Source organism: Diospyros lotus, chromosome 4 (genome assembly GCF_014633365.1).
Source record: "Diospyros lotus cultivar Yz01 chromosome 4, ASM1463336v1, whole genome shotgun sequence".
In the NCBI taxonomy this organism is placed as follows: domain Eukaryota; kingdom Viridiplantae; phylum Streptophyta; class Magnoliopsida; order Ericales; family Ebenaceae; genus Diospyros; species Diospyros lotus.
This window is the reverse complement of record NC_068341.1, coordinates 4,765,565-4,784,048: the sequence shown is the minus strand read 5'-3', so window position 1 is coordinate 4,784,048 and position 18,484 is coordinate 4,765,565. Positions and strand designations below refer to the sequence as shown.

Sequence of the window (18,484 nt, the reverse complement as noted above, 5' to 3'; positions counted from 1 at the left end):
ATGAAATCTATTTTTAAATGCTCGAAAATACTTGTTTGGAATTTTCATAACATGTCAATTTAGGGATAGAAAAAGAAGTTGATTGTTTCAGACGATACTACCCCATACAAACAGCTCAAGTATAGAATCATTCTGAATGACAAAAAGGGTTTTGGAGGAACATTTGGCACAAAGTGGAAAGCGAGGTTCTGTTCTGTTCTGTCCTATCCATAATCCATTCCACTGGCGAGCCCCCCAACGGACTTTTGAAGGAACATTTAAAGGAGTTTCTTATCTCCTCCTTCCACAAACGAAAAGAAAGCATTCCCTGTTGTCAAAAAGAAGCATTCTGTTGGCCGGCCACTCATCACCTCATTCTTGAGTTTCACCAAATCAAAGCGCCATTAATGTCACCTCCTCATTGTTGAGTTTCCATGCACGGATCCACACAAAATTTCGTGGAAGAATTTGTATTAAAATAAAAAAAAACGATGCGATAGATAAAAATCTCCTCACTCATGCTACGTTTTGGGGGCAAAGCTGAGAAGCTTCAAAGGTTGATGTTTGGAAATTGGAATGGAAGCGGATGTAGAAAAAATATTAACGGAAAAGAGATTATTCAAAGATTTACATTAGATTAGGAGGCGCTTTATTTCATCTCCTCCTCACAAAACCACTAAACAACTCTCTCTCCCCCACAGGCTGGATAGGGCATAACAGACGACAAATCAAACTGCATTCAGAATTCACCTCTTGTTCATGAAGAATATGCTAAGCCCAGACCACAAAGAATCACACTGCCTCCAGTATTAATCTCTTGTTCTGAACAGGAAGACGAGGCTAGCCAAGACTCCCTTGTCACCTTGTCGAGTTTGAGTTTGAGCCTTCCTCTGTCGACTTCTTTGGGCTTTGTCCGGGCTTATTTTGTCCTCCCTGCAAAATTTCAAGCACATGAACCCAACGAAGAAAACTCCACATAGAAAAAAAATATATGATTATCATCACACCCAATTCTCTTACTAAGCAAAAGAAAGAACACGATTATCTCAAACATCAGGAAATCTCCTCAAACATGTTCAATAGTCCCATACCAAATTAGGCCTCTTGAGGGTCTGCTTCAGTTCCAAATTCTGTGTTTATACTTGGATAAAGAAAATACATGTATGGAGAAATAGGTTTGACACTAAGGCCTGTTCTCTTTGCTATTTTCAACTCGTTTTGAGTTTTTCAAAACACTGAAATTGTGCTTTCTTTATTATTTTCAAAAACGCATTTTCAAAAACAAGAAAAAAATTTGTAAAGAAAACCCACAACAACATTTGTTGTTTTGGGTGTTTTTAGTGAAAACACACTGAAAACACTGAAAATACAAAAAACGCACGCAGCCCCCCCCCCCCGACCCTCCAATCTCGCATATCTCTTCTCTCTCTCTCTCAAGCCTCAACCAAACACCGCGACTGCCCCCCGCCATCTTCTCCGTCACCGCCTCCTCCCTTCCAAACTCCCTCTCTTCCTTGTTGGCCATTGCAGCGCCTTCCACCGCCTACATCGTTTGCCTACACCATCGCCGCACGTCGTTCGCCTACGCCGTTATCTCTTACAGATTTGCCTTGCCATTCGCCTACGTCGTTCTCTCTTCTAGATCCGCCATCCACACCCACCACTACCATTGCCACCGCCCGCCATGCCCAGATCCGCCACCGCTGGTTGTTTCTTTCTCTTGCCCTTCTGCCATTTCTTCCTTCTTTCTTCTACTCTTTTGCCATTTCTTCTATCCACCACTGCCTTCTCCATGCCCAAATGGTTTTTTGCTTTAATTTTTCTTTTCAATTATATTTTTAAAATTTTGGATACATCAATATTTTTCTATTTTATGATTTATAATTTTTTTTAATATTTATGTTATGGGTAATTTAAATCTCAAAATTAATTTCAGATTTTAATTTGTAGGTAAAAATAAATTTATCATGAAATTAATAGTTAGAGTTAAATTAAAAAGAATTTTAGAAAGCACTTTGTAATTTTAATGTATTATATATGATTAGATTATCAATTATTTTTTGTATTATATTTTAAACTTTTTGAATTAAATTTATAATTTGTTAATAAATATTTACAACTTTGAATCAAATTTATTAAATAAAAAATTTTTAAATAAATTTTCTCAAAATTTCAAAATAAACTCGTTTTCTAGTTTTCTGTTTTAAGAAACAGTTTTTCAGAATGACAAAAAGAGCGTGATTTCAAAAATCTCAAAACAGACACTCAAAACACAAAATTCAAAATAAATTCAAACACAAAGAAAACACCACCTAAGTTGTTTGCTGCTTATCCAGCTGCTCAGCAGAAGTCCACAAGGGAAACCAGATAACAAAAATCGTACGATAATGCACTTACCGCTCCTTTATTGCCAGTTAACCTTCGAATTGATGGGGCACGTGCCACTGAAGATGCAGCTGCAGCTGCAGCCACGCGTATCCTGCAAAGTAGAAAGGATGTCTCATAATTCTTTTCCTTTTTCTTTTTCTCCAACAGTGGAACTTCAAACTATATGCTCATAGGCTCAAGTACCTTTTATGTACATCAACGAATTCATCTGTCTCATCTACGATCTCCTCCTGCATAGTAAAAAAAAAAAACCCATCAATGTATACTTCATGGTTAACTGAAGAGGTCACACCTGGACTATATGAGATCAATGCAGTGCAGAAATAACCTGCAGAAGCTCTTCAAAGACATCTTCCAAGGTGATGATCCCAATCACTTCACCATCTTCAATATCATCCGACATACGAGGCAATCCATTTGTGGAAGCATCATTTTGTTGAGAAAATGTTTGCCTGCTTATGGTGGATGGCCTTGAGGCCTTTTCAATGTCAACAACAACATTTTCTGGCCTGTCATCAGGCTTTGATAGAAGAGGAGTAGTCAATTGAGAGTCCCCACTGTTGACTTTGCTCTCTTCAGGTTTCTCTTTGCAGAGACTTGATGGGGGGTTTCTGTTTTTCCCTTTAGTTTTCACTACAGCTGCCATATGACTGCTTCCCTTTTGGAATTCATTCAATATGTCATACAGGGGCATATCAGCAGGAACCCTGGGACAAAATTCAGCATATGAATCAATTTCAATATATTAAGTCCTGATAAATGACAGAAAAGCATGCCTAATTAATAAATGTACCGTGGGATTCTCCGAATGGAAACAGCACTGACAGGGGTCTCTGTTTCAGGTCGTACTGTAAGAAGACTTTTCACCTAATTTCAACCAAGGTAGAAAATCAGAAAAATATAAGATACTAATACTTAAACATGTTAAAACCACAGCTAGTTTTAGGTTATGATACCAACCAGTAAAAGTCCGATTATATTTTTTGGGTTTCCAGTATAAACAGGAACTCGACTATGACCTCGAGCAAGAATTTTTCCCATTGCTTCCCTGAGATGTTAATTAGAGAGAGAGAAAGGGGGGGGGGGGGGGGGGGGAATAAGAAATCTACATGTATCTGTAGACTAGAATTTACTTCATACTGACAAGAAATGAACACATAGAAAAGACACATGGAGACACGGGTCGTAAGCAGACCACAAATAATTAGGGACAGCACTAACCAGTCCAATTTTGAGTTCACATCCAAGGAAAATGTAGACTCAATGGGTGTCATAGCCTCCTCAGCAGTCTGTTCAAAAGGTAAAAGGGTTGAGATTCTGCCAGCAATTACATCACTTTTCAAGATCTTAATATAGGAATGAGCATTATGAAAATAGAGAAAGGAAGCTTAAAAGACTTCAAACTTATTTCGGGAGCATAGAACAAATAAACCAGCATAGAACAAATAAACCATCAACTCTGCACTTCACCATTTCCAGGATTCAGTTGATTTAATTTGGGGCAAATAGCGAAAAAAACCCCAAACTTTTCGCAAATTTACAAATTTATCCAAATGTTTCAATTTTTGTAATTGTATCCCAATTGGTTCAATTGGGTACAATTTTATCCAACACCTGAAATCAATTTGAGAAGCGTGTGTCATTGCTGATGTGGCAAGCCACCTGTCATAAAAAAATATAAGAGTGGGATCCACATGTACAATTTTATTTTTTATTTTTTTTCATGTGTGTACATGTGGGTCCCACTCATATTTCTTTTATGACAAGTGGCATGACACGTCGGTAATGACACATGCCTCCTAAATTGATTTCAAGTGTTGGATAAAATTGCAACCAATTAAGCCAATTGGGATACAATTGCCAAAATTGAAACATTTGGATAAATTTGCAAATTTGTGAAAAGCTTTGAGTTTTTTTTTGCTATTTGCCCTTTAATTTGTTATAAGGTGCCTGAATTACATAGAGGCATATTTTGAACATGTGGACAAATTGCACAATGGAAAGCAGGAAGGGATAATGAAATAATATTTACAATAAAAGACAATGACAGTATTTAGTAAAGCTGCATAACCAAAACTTGGAAACAAATTAGTTGAGAAAGCTCCACGTTCAAATAATCACCAGGAACATCCCTTGAACTTCTCTTGACACTTGATAACAAAAAAAGAACTAACAGTACCAAGGATCAATTTTGTTAATGCAGTATTCAAAGTACATTTATCCTTCTCGAGGTGAAAAGAAATGGAACATGATACTAACAAGAGGATCATGATTTTTTCCCATTGTTTCAACTGCTGCAGTTCCTACGTCCTACTACGCAAGGTACCATAATGCTGGAACTTGAGGGTCATGCATGGAGTTGTGGACGGGCAAATAGATAGTTGATTGACAGACTTCAAAGTAACAGTTTACACATCATACCTTCTCAGTTAAATCTAGTGCTCCACTAATAATTGTTGTCTCATCATGTGTCAATTCACCACCCTTGCCAGCCTAGACATGAAAATAGAATCATATTATGGTATAAAGGAGAATCAAGGAACCTTCATGGCACTAACAGGTAGTTTTTCACTGAATCTTTTTGTAAAAGTGTCATCTATTTACAAAGTCCAGTTTACCTCCTGGCCATGGATGGAGACAAGAGCTTTCAACTGAGCCCGTCTAAATAGTGCTTCATTATGTCCCAATACACAATCTAGAACCTGGAATGACAAAAGGCATTGAGCTAAAGAAAAAAATAAATTATTAAATAGTTCAGTAGAATATAACTTGCACATATTACCACAATAAGAAGTGAGGAAGGATTCATTAACTTACCATTCCAATGGATGCCAATCTATATTTTAATTGATTTTTGATACGCATAAAGTTGCAAAAAATTATAGGGAGACCACATGGAAATTCAATGGCCAAGAATAGACAGATGTTAAGAATCATTCTGTCAGTGTCATTAAGGCAAATCATTAAGACATTTCCTAATAATGAACATGGAAAAAGGTTTCCATCATATATGGAAATTATCTGCCCTCCAGACAACCTTCTAACATATGGTGGGTGCCCATTAGGCAAGCTAGGATCTTCGCTTGAGGACAGAATAATTTCCATTTATTAGATTCCCATCCCATCTCCATGGTCATGTGATGCCCCAGAGACAATCACTTGTTACACTTCAGTCAGAACATGTCATATAATACATCTAGACTACTTAAAACTTGTTTCTGAAACTGTTAAATTGTTTAACAAAATAACTAACGGTTCATTGTCTTATCATTTTCTTTTATCCTCTCCACCACCTCCTGAGAAAAAAAAAAAGCCCACCTCTCTGATCTGTCATCCCTGGGGTTAGGGGTTTATCCCTGTAAGTTTAGCATAAACCAATGTCTGTTCAACTATTAGCAATAAACATATCATACAACTTACTTTTCCAATAGGATAAGCAATTGGATAGCAAATTATCATTAAAATGCGCACAAGCCAAACAAAATTTGCGCCTACAGCAAGTCCATATCTGGCACACGTTGCTTGTGGAATCACCTGTAAAGAAAAGGGTAAACATGATGATCAAAAACCATCCATTCTTTGTTCACAAAGAATGATTTAGTATAGCATTTAAGTGCAACATACCTCTCCAAAAGCTAGAACAAAGGTCACAGAGAGCAAAATAGCAACATATTGATTGAATAGCTTATCCAGGTATATGGGAAGGGCCTGTAGATTGAAAGAAACAAAGCATAACAATGTCAGTAAACTTTACTTGTACATGAACAAACCAGTATAATTTTAGTACATAACAATACACCAAGTCTTATCCCTCTAGGCGGGGTTAGCTACATGAATTCTAGCTTGCCAATCATCTCTACCAGTGACCATATCTTCAGTAAGCCCATTATAACCCAAGTAACGCCTTAAGAATTTCCAATCAAGTTTTTCTTGGTCTTCCCCTACCTCTTTTGCTATCAATTTTTCCATTATATCCACTCTCATAGGGGCATCTATTAGTCTTCTTCTCAAATGATGACATGATTTTAATCACATCTCACACATCTTATTTTCATTAGGAGTTACTCCAACATTATTCCAAATAAACCAGTATAACATAATATTTCAAATAAACATAAAACATATAGTTCCATTAAGGACATTTATTTAAGACATCTCTTCAGTCAAGTTAGAGAATACCCACAGATGAAATCCCTTAAATCAGACACAAAATACACAAATACAAACATATTACAAAAACACCAAACAACAAGAATACATTAAGCAATATTTTCAAGAGAATTAGAATACAAATATACAATTTATGAGTATACACTAAAACACTAATAATTTCCTGATGCTTTACACAGCAAATATAATTACAACACGTTATACATATTAAAAAAAAATATTTTCCCACATCCAATATATTGAGAAAGATGTGCAACCCAAGAAACACCTGGCATTTATTTTAGAGAGCTCAATTAACAAACAAATTCCAAGTCTTGGTTTAGACTTCTAAAATAAAAATTTGAAAAGAAAAGAAATTAATTGGCATAAATTCCTTTTTTCTTGCTTTCCCATTATATTCCAAGTTTTCAATTATATGCTTTCAATGTGTTTCATGTGTATGTCAAGCAATGGGTGTTTGCTTTCCCACAATGCACACATGCTACCTTCAGGTGTCCAGTCCAAATAATTAAAGAGTTATTACTTATTAGGACACTTTAAGATCAATGTCCATTTGTCATCTGTCAGCAGGACAAGGTACCTTTATTACATTTTAAAGAAAACACAGTTTTTCATTTAAAACTCCTCCCTTTTTGAGTGTTACTCATGATCCTTAAATCAAAGATGCTTGTGAAGTTTAGACAACCCATTTATAAGAATAAAAGACATATTCAAAGTTGTGAAAATTATAGAGTGATCAAGCTAAACTCATGTTTCTTTGTTGTACAGATTGTTTTTTTGTTTTTTCACAATATCAACTGTGTGATGGAACATGACATATAAATTGTCTTCGTTCACTATCATATCAAGAAATTTCCCCATACGAAGATGGTGTTAGAATTTTATCTTATTATTCCCTCACTAGAGGGTTACATCCGAGAGGCATTCATAAAATTTTGCCACATTGTTCTTTTGCATGGATATCATTCTTCATCTTGTTTATAACTTATTTCACTTTATTCGGATAAATACATCTATAAATTTTGTACCTTCCCAAAATTACCAAGATGTCCTAACATAACATTGGTCTCTCTACATTCACTGAATAGTTTTAAGAAATACTCTTTAATCTCTCTTTGATCATCCCCTCATTTACCAACACCTTTTGATTTTATGCACTTCACTTAACTCAAATACCTTTTCCTTCTTTCTTTAGCCAAATTTTATTTATTTACACACACACACACATATATATATATTCCCATCTTTTGTATCAAGTCAATGGTACAATTTTCTATATACTTTGACCTTATTCAATTGACTCCCTTTTTTTTTTTTTTTTTGTGTGTGTGTGTGTGTATATATATATATATATTCAATCTTCATTAAGAAGTATATGTAGAGTCTTGTATCAAGATCTCTTGGCTTGACACCTCAATGGCTCTTTTTGGTTTAACATTTTGTCCTTTTGACTCTTCTAAAAATAGTTTTCATCATATTTTGAACAATAGTAACCAACTTAATCTACACTGGAATAACCTTGACTCCCTACCTCCCTCCCTCTCCATAATGACCAATAATGAATACATTCTTATTTTTTATTGCATGAACAATGTTATTAAAGGCGCGCTCCTTGAGCCCTAGGAATACTTCTAGGCGAGAGAACACCAGCAAGGTGCGCCTAGGCCCAAGGTGCCTTAGGCTTAGGGGCGCCCAAACTTTTTTAACTGCTTTTTACAGTTTTTATTTTACTGTTTATTACTTTATTTAATTTTTTTACTATTTAGGGTTTATATTTATTGCTTCAACTACAAATTTGACAATGAGTAAAAAGGCTACTACTTCAAATGCTCCAATTGAATTTGAACTTGATGAAAGATGGAGAGGGAGATGATGTGGAAGAAGAGGATATTAGAGATGATGCTTCTAATGATGAAAATATGGAAATGTTTGATCTTGATGATGAGGATGATTTTTAGATTATTTAAAATGCATAATTAGTTAATCTTCATTAAGATTTAAGACCTATAAATTGTTTAAGATTTAATTTAAGTTGACTTAAAAGCTTTTAAATTGCATCTTTTGGCATTTTTTATTTTTCTTTTCATTAATATATGTTGAATTTTTTATTTGGAATTAGGACTTATTTTATACCTTATTCTTCAACTAAGATATATATTTTTCAATTTTTTTTAGTAGCATGAGTCTAGTTCCATCAGGCCCACGCCTCGCCTTGCGCCTTGCATCTTAGGTTCCAACACTCTTTTGCGTCTTAGTGCAGGGCTTTTAATAACACTGTGCATGAGCATGCATAAGATTTCGAGCATGAATAAAACCATCTTTCATGCATTGCCAATTAATGTTAAAATCTCAGGATTCCAAGTTTAAGAATGCCATTTTTAGTTTGAGACAGTTATTTTGCGAAATAATGCTAAAGGCTAGACGTATCTCCACCTTATGCCCTCCATTATCCTTTACAGGAACTAGGGGCTGGTACTGTAGGCATACCAATTTCCATTAGATAGTCAAGTAAAAACACCACATATTTACTAAAGCAGCAACTCCATTAAACTCACCTCCATAGCACATGCATTGCACAGGAGCAGGGTCACAAGAAGCTGGTGCTGTTTCTGGACAACTGGAAGAATAGCAGCTGTATACAGAAAACTAACATGATGTAAGCCAAAATATTAACATGGCACAAAAGCCTTCCAAAACAAAATCACAATACTAGTAATAATCCTGATAATACTGAAAGTAGTATCACAAGCATTGTCTCTACTTGCTCAAAACTAAACCTCATGTAATGTTGACCTTCAATGAATGTAAGCATCTACAATTTGACTCTTGTACATTATTTGACAATAATGTGTCATGAACCTAGGGTTTAGAATGGAAATTGGAAGAAATCAAGAAAGTTATAACACAGAGAGAGATAACAAACAGAATTGAGAGAGAAAACAAAGAATTGAGAGGCAAGAATAGAGACATCAAAGAGGGAAATCAAAGGAGGCAAGAGAGATAGAACTCAGAAGGAGAGAGAGAAGAGAAGAAGAGAAGCTGAGGGAGGGAAGAGCAGTCAGATCCAAGAGGGAGAGAACTTGGAGAGAGAAAATCAGAAATCTGAATTTGATATATTTCACATCATGATTTCTTTATAGCTCTTGTAGTATTATATAGCTATTTCTCCTAGGTAAGTAATTTTGTTACAAAGTAAAACAGAAAATACAACTAAAAAATAAATAACTACTGCTAAATTACTATTATATCCTTGGGGTTATGACATAATGTTCTCTACAATGTGATATTGTGGAATTTTAATCTTATTTTTAATAAAAAATAGAGTATCATGTGAGCATATGTTTGGGTGTACTTGATGCAAAAAGAAACACTTTTCTAGCAGCCAAAGCAAAACAAAACTTCAATGTAACAGTACAAGTCCTCACCAAAAGTGTTAGCTAAAGAAAATTCTTGGGTTCATAGGACCAAGTAATATGCCAAAGACCTCCCCCATAGACAATCTATGTGGGATAAGGTCTTGACATACTCCCCTCCTTTAATTTATGGCATCCTCACTAGGTCACAAATATTATATCTCAATTTTAACCAAGTCACTCTTAAACATTTTCCTAGCCTGTACCCACTCCAAGGTTTTGAATTGGCTTTCATTCCACTGCTAACATCACAAGTTCTGCCTAAACGTGCTTGCTGAAGATGACTCTTGGATTTATAGGACCAAATAATTTACTCAAGACCAATTTAAGACTATTGATTTAAGATTGGGTCATGAATTCAGTATCGTCGTACTTTTTTGTTAAGAAAATCATGTAAAAGTAAGAAATATTCCATTTTTTATTTCAGCATAGATGCTCAAAGTGAGAATGCAAAAACTGCATATTACTTTGTAAACCTTCTCACACTAGCACCCATCAATCTCCCAAAATTACATCACAGTGCCCGGACAGATCTTCATTAAAGAACTGAAATTTCTCGAGATGGTATTGTCTTATGTTTGTATCCTTCAGATGTTCAGGGCATGGAATTTTACTGCTCAGATTCAGTTTGATAGAATGCGGTATTCAAAAAATTCCAGAATAATCTTTGGCCTTGTTTCCTCAATTAAAACAACATCCATAGAAGCAAACTCAAAAACTAAGACTTAAACATTCACTGTGAGTTCCTCCCATTGCCATTCATCTATATGCATTCAAACATTTTGTATAGGATAATAGGAATGACTTCAGCCTTGTTTATCAATGAAAACAACATTCATTGAAACAAACTAAAAGAAATCAGAACTTAAACAGTAACTTTGAGTTCCTCCAATTGCCATTCTTGAATGCATATTGAAGCATTTGTGTATTTAGATCGGCATTTCATCAATGATATGTTTTGAACTATGATTTATTGAGGAAAACAGAAATGAACAGAAAAGGAATAGCTTAACGACTATTTTAATGGTAATGAAACCAAAAAATGATTCTTCCTTTTCAACAAATACTTATAATTTTCTTCTCATATTGACATATTCTAAAAGCAAAAAGCAGATTATTTAGCTTGATTTCCTTCCCTTACTTTTCCTACCTTTTCCATTTCCTCTTTTTTCCCCTCCAGAAGTTCTAGCTCCAAATACAACAACGTTACAATGCATCAGAAATCATACTTACTACATATAGTTTAAATCAACTGAATAAAATAAAGGTTTACTTTCTTGCGGAAGCATCACTATATATCCCCATTATCCAAGTACATCATTCATGTCTCTACCCATGCATGTCTTCTCCAGTTCAACAAGAAGTTATAATTACTTGAACAACTTAATCCACAACTCATGCATGTCGTCCTTAATTCATTCAAATCTAAATTACTTGAACAACTTAAAAAGCGATTAGTTTTTTTCCAAATCGAGCACATGTTTCAAGCTTTCTCTTCCTTCTCAATTCAAAAACAATTCACTCATCATGCACGCCTTCTTTGGATCTGGAAAATTCCAAAAAGACATCGCAGATAAATACTTATATAATACATAGATCACAGATGAATAACGTATGTAGAGAGAATTGGGGGAGAATTGGAGGACCTGCTTGCTTCTTCTCGGTGGAGGTGCCACTGCGCTGGAGAATCTCGAGGTCAACGAGGCCGAGGGACATGAGTCCGAGAGTGAGGCCGGACATTATGCCGGCGAAGAGGACGAGCACGCAGGATACGCCGGCATAGATGAAAAACCACACCGATCCGAACGCTATGCCTCCCGATTGCTCCGCCTCCAACGCCGCCAGCCCTGTCGCGGCGGCCGCCGTGAACGCCACCATGTTTAACGTGTGCATCGTCTCTAGTTTCCAGATTCAGCCTTCTGGTCGTCTCTTCCCTTCTCTCTTACCGTCTCAGCTTGTCTCGCTCTTGTACTGGCCAACAAGAGGACCGTACGCTTTAGTAATTGAATACATACATACATACGTATATATATAATATCTTACTTTTTCCGAAATGAAAAGGTCATTTATCCTCTCTTTTTTTCTTTTCCACAAAAAAGATGGGTCATGCTTTGATCTTAAAAGAGTAACTTTTCAACTGTTAAAAATTTTGAATAATTTTTTAATAAAAGAATGTTACATGAACCCGTTTTTGTTTTTGCTTTTGTGTTTGTGATTTATTTTATTAGACTTCTCTGTATGCAGCAGGTGCTTAATTTTCTTGAACAATAAAGTATGCCACAATTCATCTGGGTTGCCCCTACCCTATTGACTTTTGTTCAGTTGCTTTTGTCCCCCTAGAACAAGTGCAAGCATGACGCCCGAAGATTCAGAACAGATCCTCCAAGCAACAAGCTAAAAAAATTATACATGGTAGGCATAGGCAAAGTTGATGTCCTCCCCATACTCATTGGGTTATGCAGCGGACTAGAATGCTCAAGAGTTTGTACCCCTGCCTGCGGGTTAGTGAGAGTCATTGTTGTACGAGTATTGCACTTGTTCTTTTAGCAAAAGGAAAATTCTATTTGTAATGACATCTTTTGCTATTCACACCCATTTTTCATTAAAATATTATACTTGCTCTTCACACCCACCCTTATCGTCTATTATTTTTCAAAAATACCCATACCATCGCGCTCGCACAATAAGTAGGCACCAGCAACTAACATAGAGAGGATGACAGTCATGACAAGGAGAAGACGACAATAACAAGCGACTGCAAGGAAGGAATCCAACCGCCCATCATCACCAATGATTGCGTCGCTCCCACTCGCAATCGCAATGACCAACACAGTTGCCATCATCGCATCTAAACCCCAGGGTTCGGGGGCTTTGAAACCCCCTTGAAGGTCGGCGTTCGACTTTGAACACCTCAAGCATGGCTGTCGATCTTCTTCTCCAATCGCTTCCCCGACGATCTCCGATTCTTGCCCATCATTGACGGTTGTGTTGCTCCCACCGACAACCACCATCATCGCACTCAAACCTCAAGGGTTTGGGGGCGCCTGAATGTACACGAACCCTAGGATTCGAGTGCGATAATGGCGACCATGTTCGTTGTCGGTGATAGGTGGTTGCATTCCTCACAATCGCTAGCGCCCACTTGTTGTTATTGTCTTCTCCTTATCATGGCCAACGTCTTCTCCATGTGAGTTGTCAGCGCCTGCTTGCTGTGTACGAGATGGCTATGCGTCGCTCCCACTGGCAATGACAACATAAAGGATGGGGCGACCAACGATGATGAATGGAAATGATGGTGGCCGAGTCTAAAAGCACCCAAACGAAGATGATGGCAGTCGCGTCGCTATTAAGAAAGTACGTCGGTGACGATGACGAACGAAGAAGAGAGTGGGGGAGGGTGGCGATGAGAGGAAAAGAGAAGTGGGTACAGACACATGACAAAAATGAGTTTTTACTCAGAGTTATTTTAATCTTATGACTGTAAAACACTAGACTATAAATAGAATTTCCCTTAACAAAAAGACTCTTTTCACTTTTCACTTTTCACATTCCAAACACTGACCTTCTGGATAGAAAAAACAAGATTACATTTGCCAACAAGATATGCTTTCCGGAGGTAAAATAGTAATATAAAAAATATAATTACACATTTACACTCTTATTTATGCTCTTCTTACAGGTGTAAGCTTTTAGATAAGACAGTGATTAATATGTCAAAATTTGAATAAACAGACAATAGTCTCTAAGATGAGGAAACTAGCCCAAGTAATTTATTTGTCCAAGAAAATAAAATTACAAGGTTTTAAGGTACGGTAACAATGGAGATGCAACTTACATTGCTTATTGAGAGCATTCTAAACTCTCAAGTAAAGTTGAAATTAGTATACGCAACAAAAATCACAAGCCATAATTTCACTAAGCTAATATTAGTCGAACTAAAGAATTTTGTAACAAGCTCCTCCAAATGTCCAATGTTGGGGCCGGCCAGCCAGCCAGCCAGCCCTCAGAACCCATTTGTGCTTCACGGAGTAAAACAATCTGAATTGGAATCCTACTTCATACTCAGATAAATTCCAGCTATAACTCATTGCAATTCATTTTAGCCCATCAAATTGCAAAGTATACCAGCCATGGACACTGTTTGAGCAACCGCATTCAGCTATTCATGTATACGAGCGAGGTTCACAGTCAGCTTGTCACTAGCAATCAAGAAGCATTCTTCTTACTTGCAAGCCATGCTAGCCGAAACGTTCAACCCCACCAGTGAATGTTCTAACCAAATTTACTGTTTTGTAGTATTCCATGGAGGGAGCAAAGAATTCAAGGAAAGCTATGGATTATTTAGGCTAGAACTTGTATGGTCGTGCCTTTACTTGGGTCGTGCAAGATCCAGGCTTCGCAATTGTAACCAAAACAAACCTGCCATCAAAAAACTGAACAGCCAACGACAATAAAGGTAAGAAAATCTTCTTTTTTGGTCAGTTTTTAAATAGTGAATTCGAGCTGCATACCTTTCCATTCATCTCTCTAACAGCTGTTTGGGCAGCCTCCTCGCTCGCAAACCATATGTAGGCAAATCCCAAAGACTGCTTACTCTTTTTATCAGTTATGACTTTAACTGCAAGATTGCAGCTAACGGTTAAATCAATTACAAAGTGATGAACCAAGAAACTTGTGTATCATCAATTTCATGATTAGTTCTTCATTCTTGAAGACCCATTGAGGACAAAAGGAAGAAAGTATAAGAAAGCGAAAATTCACCACGGCTAACTTCCCCGAACTGTGAAAATGCCGTCTTCAACGTTCCCTCAGATGTTGCTTTTGGAAGCCCTGCAACAATAAATCATAGTTCACAGTATGAAGGCTATCAAAAACCTCTTTGTGCACACCAACATTCTTCTCTATATTGACAAAAAAGTTTGTTTCCAAAGTCAAGACAAAAGGAAGACATTTATTTAACTGTGACATTAGGTGGAATCACAATCATATAGAACGTGAACGCATGGCAGTCGGTGGTGGTATGCAAATTTAAAAATTAAAAGAGGGTTTATCTTCGCCATCTGATCTGCCATTTTCAAATTTATAATACTAAAACCAATTGCAATGTACTTACGATCTAATTAAATGCTTTCATATGATTAGGCTGTGATACCACATCTGCACTATAGCATGGTATCACAATTACATTAATATTTTATCCAGAACCAGAATATTTATGAGGTTAAGAATGTATACAATTGAGTTCCAAAAATCAAGATTTAAAATGCGATGAGATAATAATCATTGGCAAGCAACAGAGCGTGAAAAGAACAATGACATGGAGGCAGAGCAACGATAGAATTGCTTACCTTTTACGAAGACTATCGTGAAAGGAGATTTAGCGGGCTCAACTGAGGAGCTCGAGTTGGCGCAACAATGGAGACTCTGAAGAAACGGGTTAGGGTTTAAGAAATTGGGAGATGAAGAACTTGGTATTTCTGAAATCTTAAAGATAGGTAATATTGAAACCACAGCTTCAGAAGAAAAGGGCTTGGAGATTCTGGAATTTCTGCCCAACCGAATGCATGAAATCAAGGATGCAGAAGGTGGCCAAAACAGAGCCATTCCAAACCCTAATCTTCAAGCGTATGGCGATGAGTTCCGCCGCTGTAACTGTGGCTCCAGCCTCCGGTTCAATTTGCGAGCGAAAAAGGCCAATGCATTTGGGTTTCTGGGCCAAAGGGTCCATCATAATCGAGGCCCAATAGAGAAGGCGGTGAAGCTAAGTAAGCCTATGCCCACGGCCCAGTTACTTAAGTTCTGGGCTAATTGGGCCCGAATAACTAAAGCAGGCGCGCAGTTCTACTATATTGTCATCAAACAGGCTCTCAAAATTGACTGATTCTTGATTCTGCACAATTATTTTATTTTTTATTTTAAAAATTTGACTTAAATGTGCATTAATTTCAAGCATGAAAGGGTTTACCATGGAAAAAAAGAAAGAAGATGGTTTCTTAAAATATATAAAGTCCCATCAATTATGTTAGTGAATTAATAAAGCAATATGTAAGCATATATATATATATATATTAATTGATGATTATTATATCTTCTTGAGGAATATTGTTATCATGATAAAATGCCATTTTCTTCAAACTAGGAAAGTTGTTCAAAGCAGGGTAAATTTTCTTCACAGAACTTTCTTATGTTAGCACTGTCTAGTCTAAGCTAGCTAGGTGATAAATATGCTGATAAACATGGATTAAGTGGAATATACAAGCCCCTAATATATTCCTTCATTACAAAATTCATTTGAGTGGCACACTTCTTTGAATAATATTATTGCATGGTTGCTAGCTAGCTACTAACCACAAGGTTATTATACTAAATGCAGCCTCCATTAATTTGTTTCCCTAGCTATATTTATTCCTTAATTTGGGTTACTTTTGATGCACAAATTAATACAATCTTTAGGTTAAATTACATTGTTACTTCTGGAATTTTGTATTTTATAACAAAAGTGATTATTGTACTAATTTTAATTCTTATCATTACACATTACAATCATTAAACTCTAATTTTTGTTAAAATTTAATATCTCTTTTAATTTTTTTATCAAACTCTTTTAAACAAAATTACTTAATTGCAGGGTTTAGGCTAATTTTAGCATCAAGTAATTTTAGGGTTTATATTAATATATGGCGTGTCATTTTTCATTAGTAGATCGAATTTGATGAAAAATTAAAAGATGGACTAAATCTTAACAAAAATTAAAATTTAGTGATCCATGTTTTTTGTTATCCACATATAACTATTGATGAGACATATATATAAATAATTCTATGCTTTTTTTCTTTTGAGTGTTGCTTCATATGACATGTCCAAAATTCCATCCAGAAAAAAAGATGGAATACATTCTCCATAGTTTTCGATCAAATATATGGTAACTGATTGGGAGATAATTTATTTTAATTATTCTGTGTGTTTTAGTTATTGTGAAGATTCATTAACCGTCCTCTCTAAAGTGGCATCATTCTAGGTTTTGATTTTTGGACATGAATGGATTGGACAGTGCACAGAATACACATGAGCGCTAGCTAGCTGGATTCATATTCCACAAACATTTATATATTTTTTTCTCGCTTAATTTGCCAAACATGATTCCACTGTACCCATATGATCATACGATCCATATCCTTTAATTAATTAGCAGACAAAGCCAATCATATTCACACATATATATATATATATATATATGCATGGGATTAATGCCAGCAATCAAGGCTGATTATGCACTGTGATCGTACGTACCAATAAAATCATTAAAATGAAAGTAGATTGATATATATAACAACCATTTAAGGCATTGCTACTAGTAAATTGATGTCGCAGAATTAATCATATTTTTTTGTTTTAGATCAAGTACATGTAAAAAGAGTTGAGGACTCGCTTTCCCCGTGATCATTTTGATGTTCAAATTAGTTTATAGGGTTATGAAAACTGGAATATTTAGTAGAAATTGAAGAAAAAAATCCCCTTACCTATTATGGTCGCTTCAATTTATAAAGTGATTCCCCACTCTTGTTAAGATAAGACATCTCCTTTTGAATTAACGATCTCCCCAATGTGTCAAAGGAAAAACCACCTTTTGAACTTTCGGGATAAAGATTTCGTCTCTTGTAGAGCCATGATCTTCAATGGAATGGATATGGTGTTCGGTTTCTAAAAGGCTCGGGATAATCTCCATCTCCATGAACTTCGGAGTGATTGTTGAGACCGAGGATGCCGTGAAGTACTTCTCGTTGAGTAAAGGTTAGGATTGTCAATCGTTCTATTGGGACGGGTCTGCCACGTGTCCTTCTCGAATTTGGACTAAATGACAACCTTGCCTTAGTTCTCTGACGAACAAGCATCCTTGCTATCATTGCCTAATTTGCAAGAGTATTGGGATAAATTATGAGCTTGAAAACATTTCCCTTATCATAAAAGCAATACTATTTTTGTAATTATGAGTCATTCATTGGCGTTTTTCTTCCTGGAGAGTGATATATATATATATAATAAAATTATGTAAGTATGATATCACCAAGTTGCAATGGATCCCTTGGCAAATTAATAATAAATTTCGTTAATTATTCAGCTCAAGGCGGAGACTCCATTAATAAAGTAATGGGCCGATCGAAGCCATCACCATCGCGGAATTGTGTACGCAAGGGGTACGGACCACATTGATTGTGCTTATGCAACAGCTGCAAAGAGAACAAAGGGAAGGAATATATAATATCTGCGAAATTTCTTCGCAGATTATTAAAGCGAACAAGAACTTGCCAAAAAAGCTAACAATAATATGGGACTGGAGAGGTAACCTTAAGATTCTTTTGGAATAAGGCTGGAAGCATTTGATTCAGATTGATCGAGACATATATCTTAGCTCCAAACCCAATTCCCACAACTATATATGTCATCATGATTCCATCATCTTAATTTGTTCGAGTAAATAATTAAAACACACTAAAAATCCTTCTTCCTTTCCATCGATCTCTTGGACGGTTAAT

The 18,484-nt window shown here is 36.1% G+C and overlaps 2 protein-coding genes across 2 annotated transcripts; both read right to left on the bottom strand.

The window, feature by feature from the left end:
* Positions 1-540: 540 nt before the first annotated feature.
* Positions 541-11,955, bottom strand: LOC127800079 (DUF21 domain-containing protein At4g14240-like). Its single transcript, XM_052334495.1, has 13 exons — positions 11,597-11,955; positions 9,093-9,169; positions 5,992-6,075; positions 5,788-5,901; positions 4,986-5,069; positions 4,789-4,860; positions 3,589-3,656; positions 3,328-3,415; positions 3,161-3,234; positions 2,696-3,074; positions 2,551-2,597; positions 2,377-2,458; positions 541-912 (listed from the first exon to the last, which is right to left on the bottom strand). The coding sequence occupies exons 1-13, from the start codon at positions 11,841-11,843 to the stop codon at positions 838-840; spliced, it is 1,491 nt and encodes a 496-aa protein (XP_052190455.1). The 5' UTR covers positions 11,844-11,955; the 3' UTR covers positions 541-837.
* Positions 11,956-13,693: 1,738 nt separating this feature from the next.
* Positions 13,694-15,603, bottom strand: LOC127800114 (organelle RRM domain-containing protein 2, mitochondrial). Its single transcript, XM_052334551.1, has 4 exons — positions 15,299-15,603; positions 14,712-14,780; positions 14,462-14,568; positions 13,694-14,383 (listed from the first exon to the last, which is right to left on the bottom strand). The coding sequence occupies exons 1-4, from the start codon at positions 15,552-15,554 to the stop codon at positions 14,297-14,299; spliced, it is 519 nt and encodes a 172-aa protein (XP_052190511.1). The 5' UTR covers positions 15,555-15,603; the 3' UTR covers positions 13,694-14,296.
* Between the last annotated feature and the right edge of the window lie 2,881 nt (positions 15,604-18,484).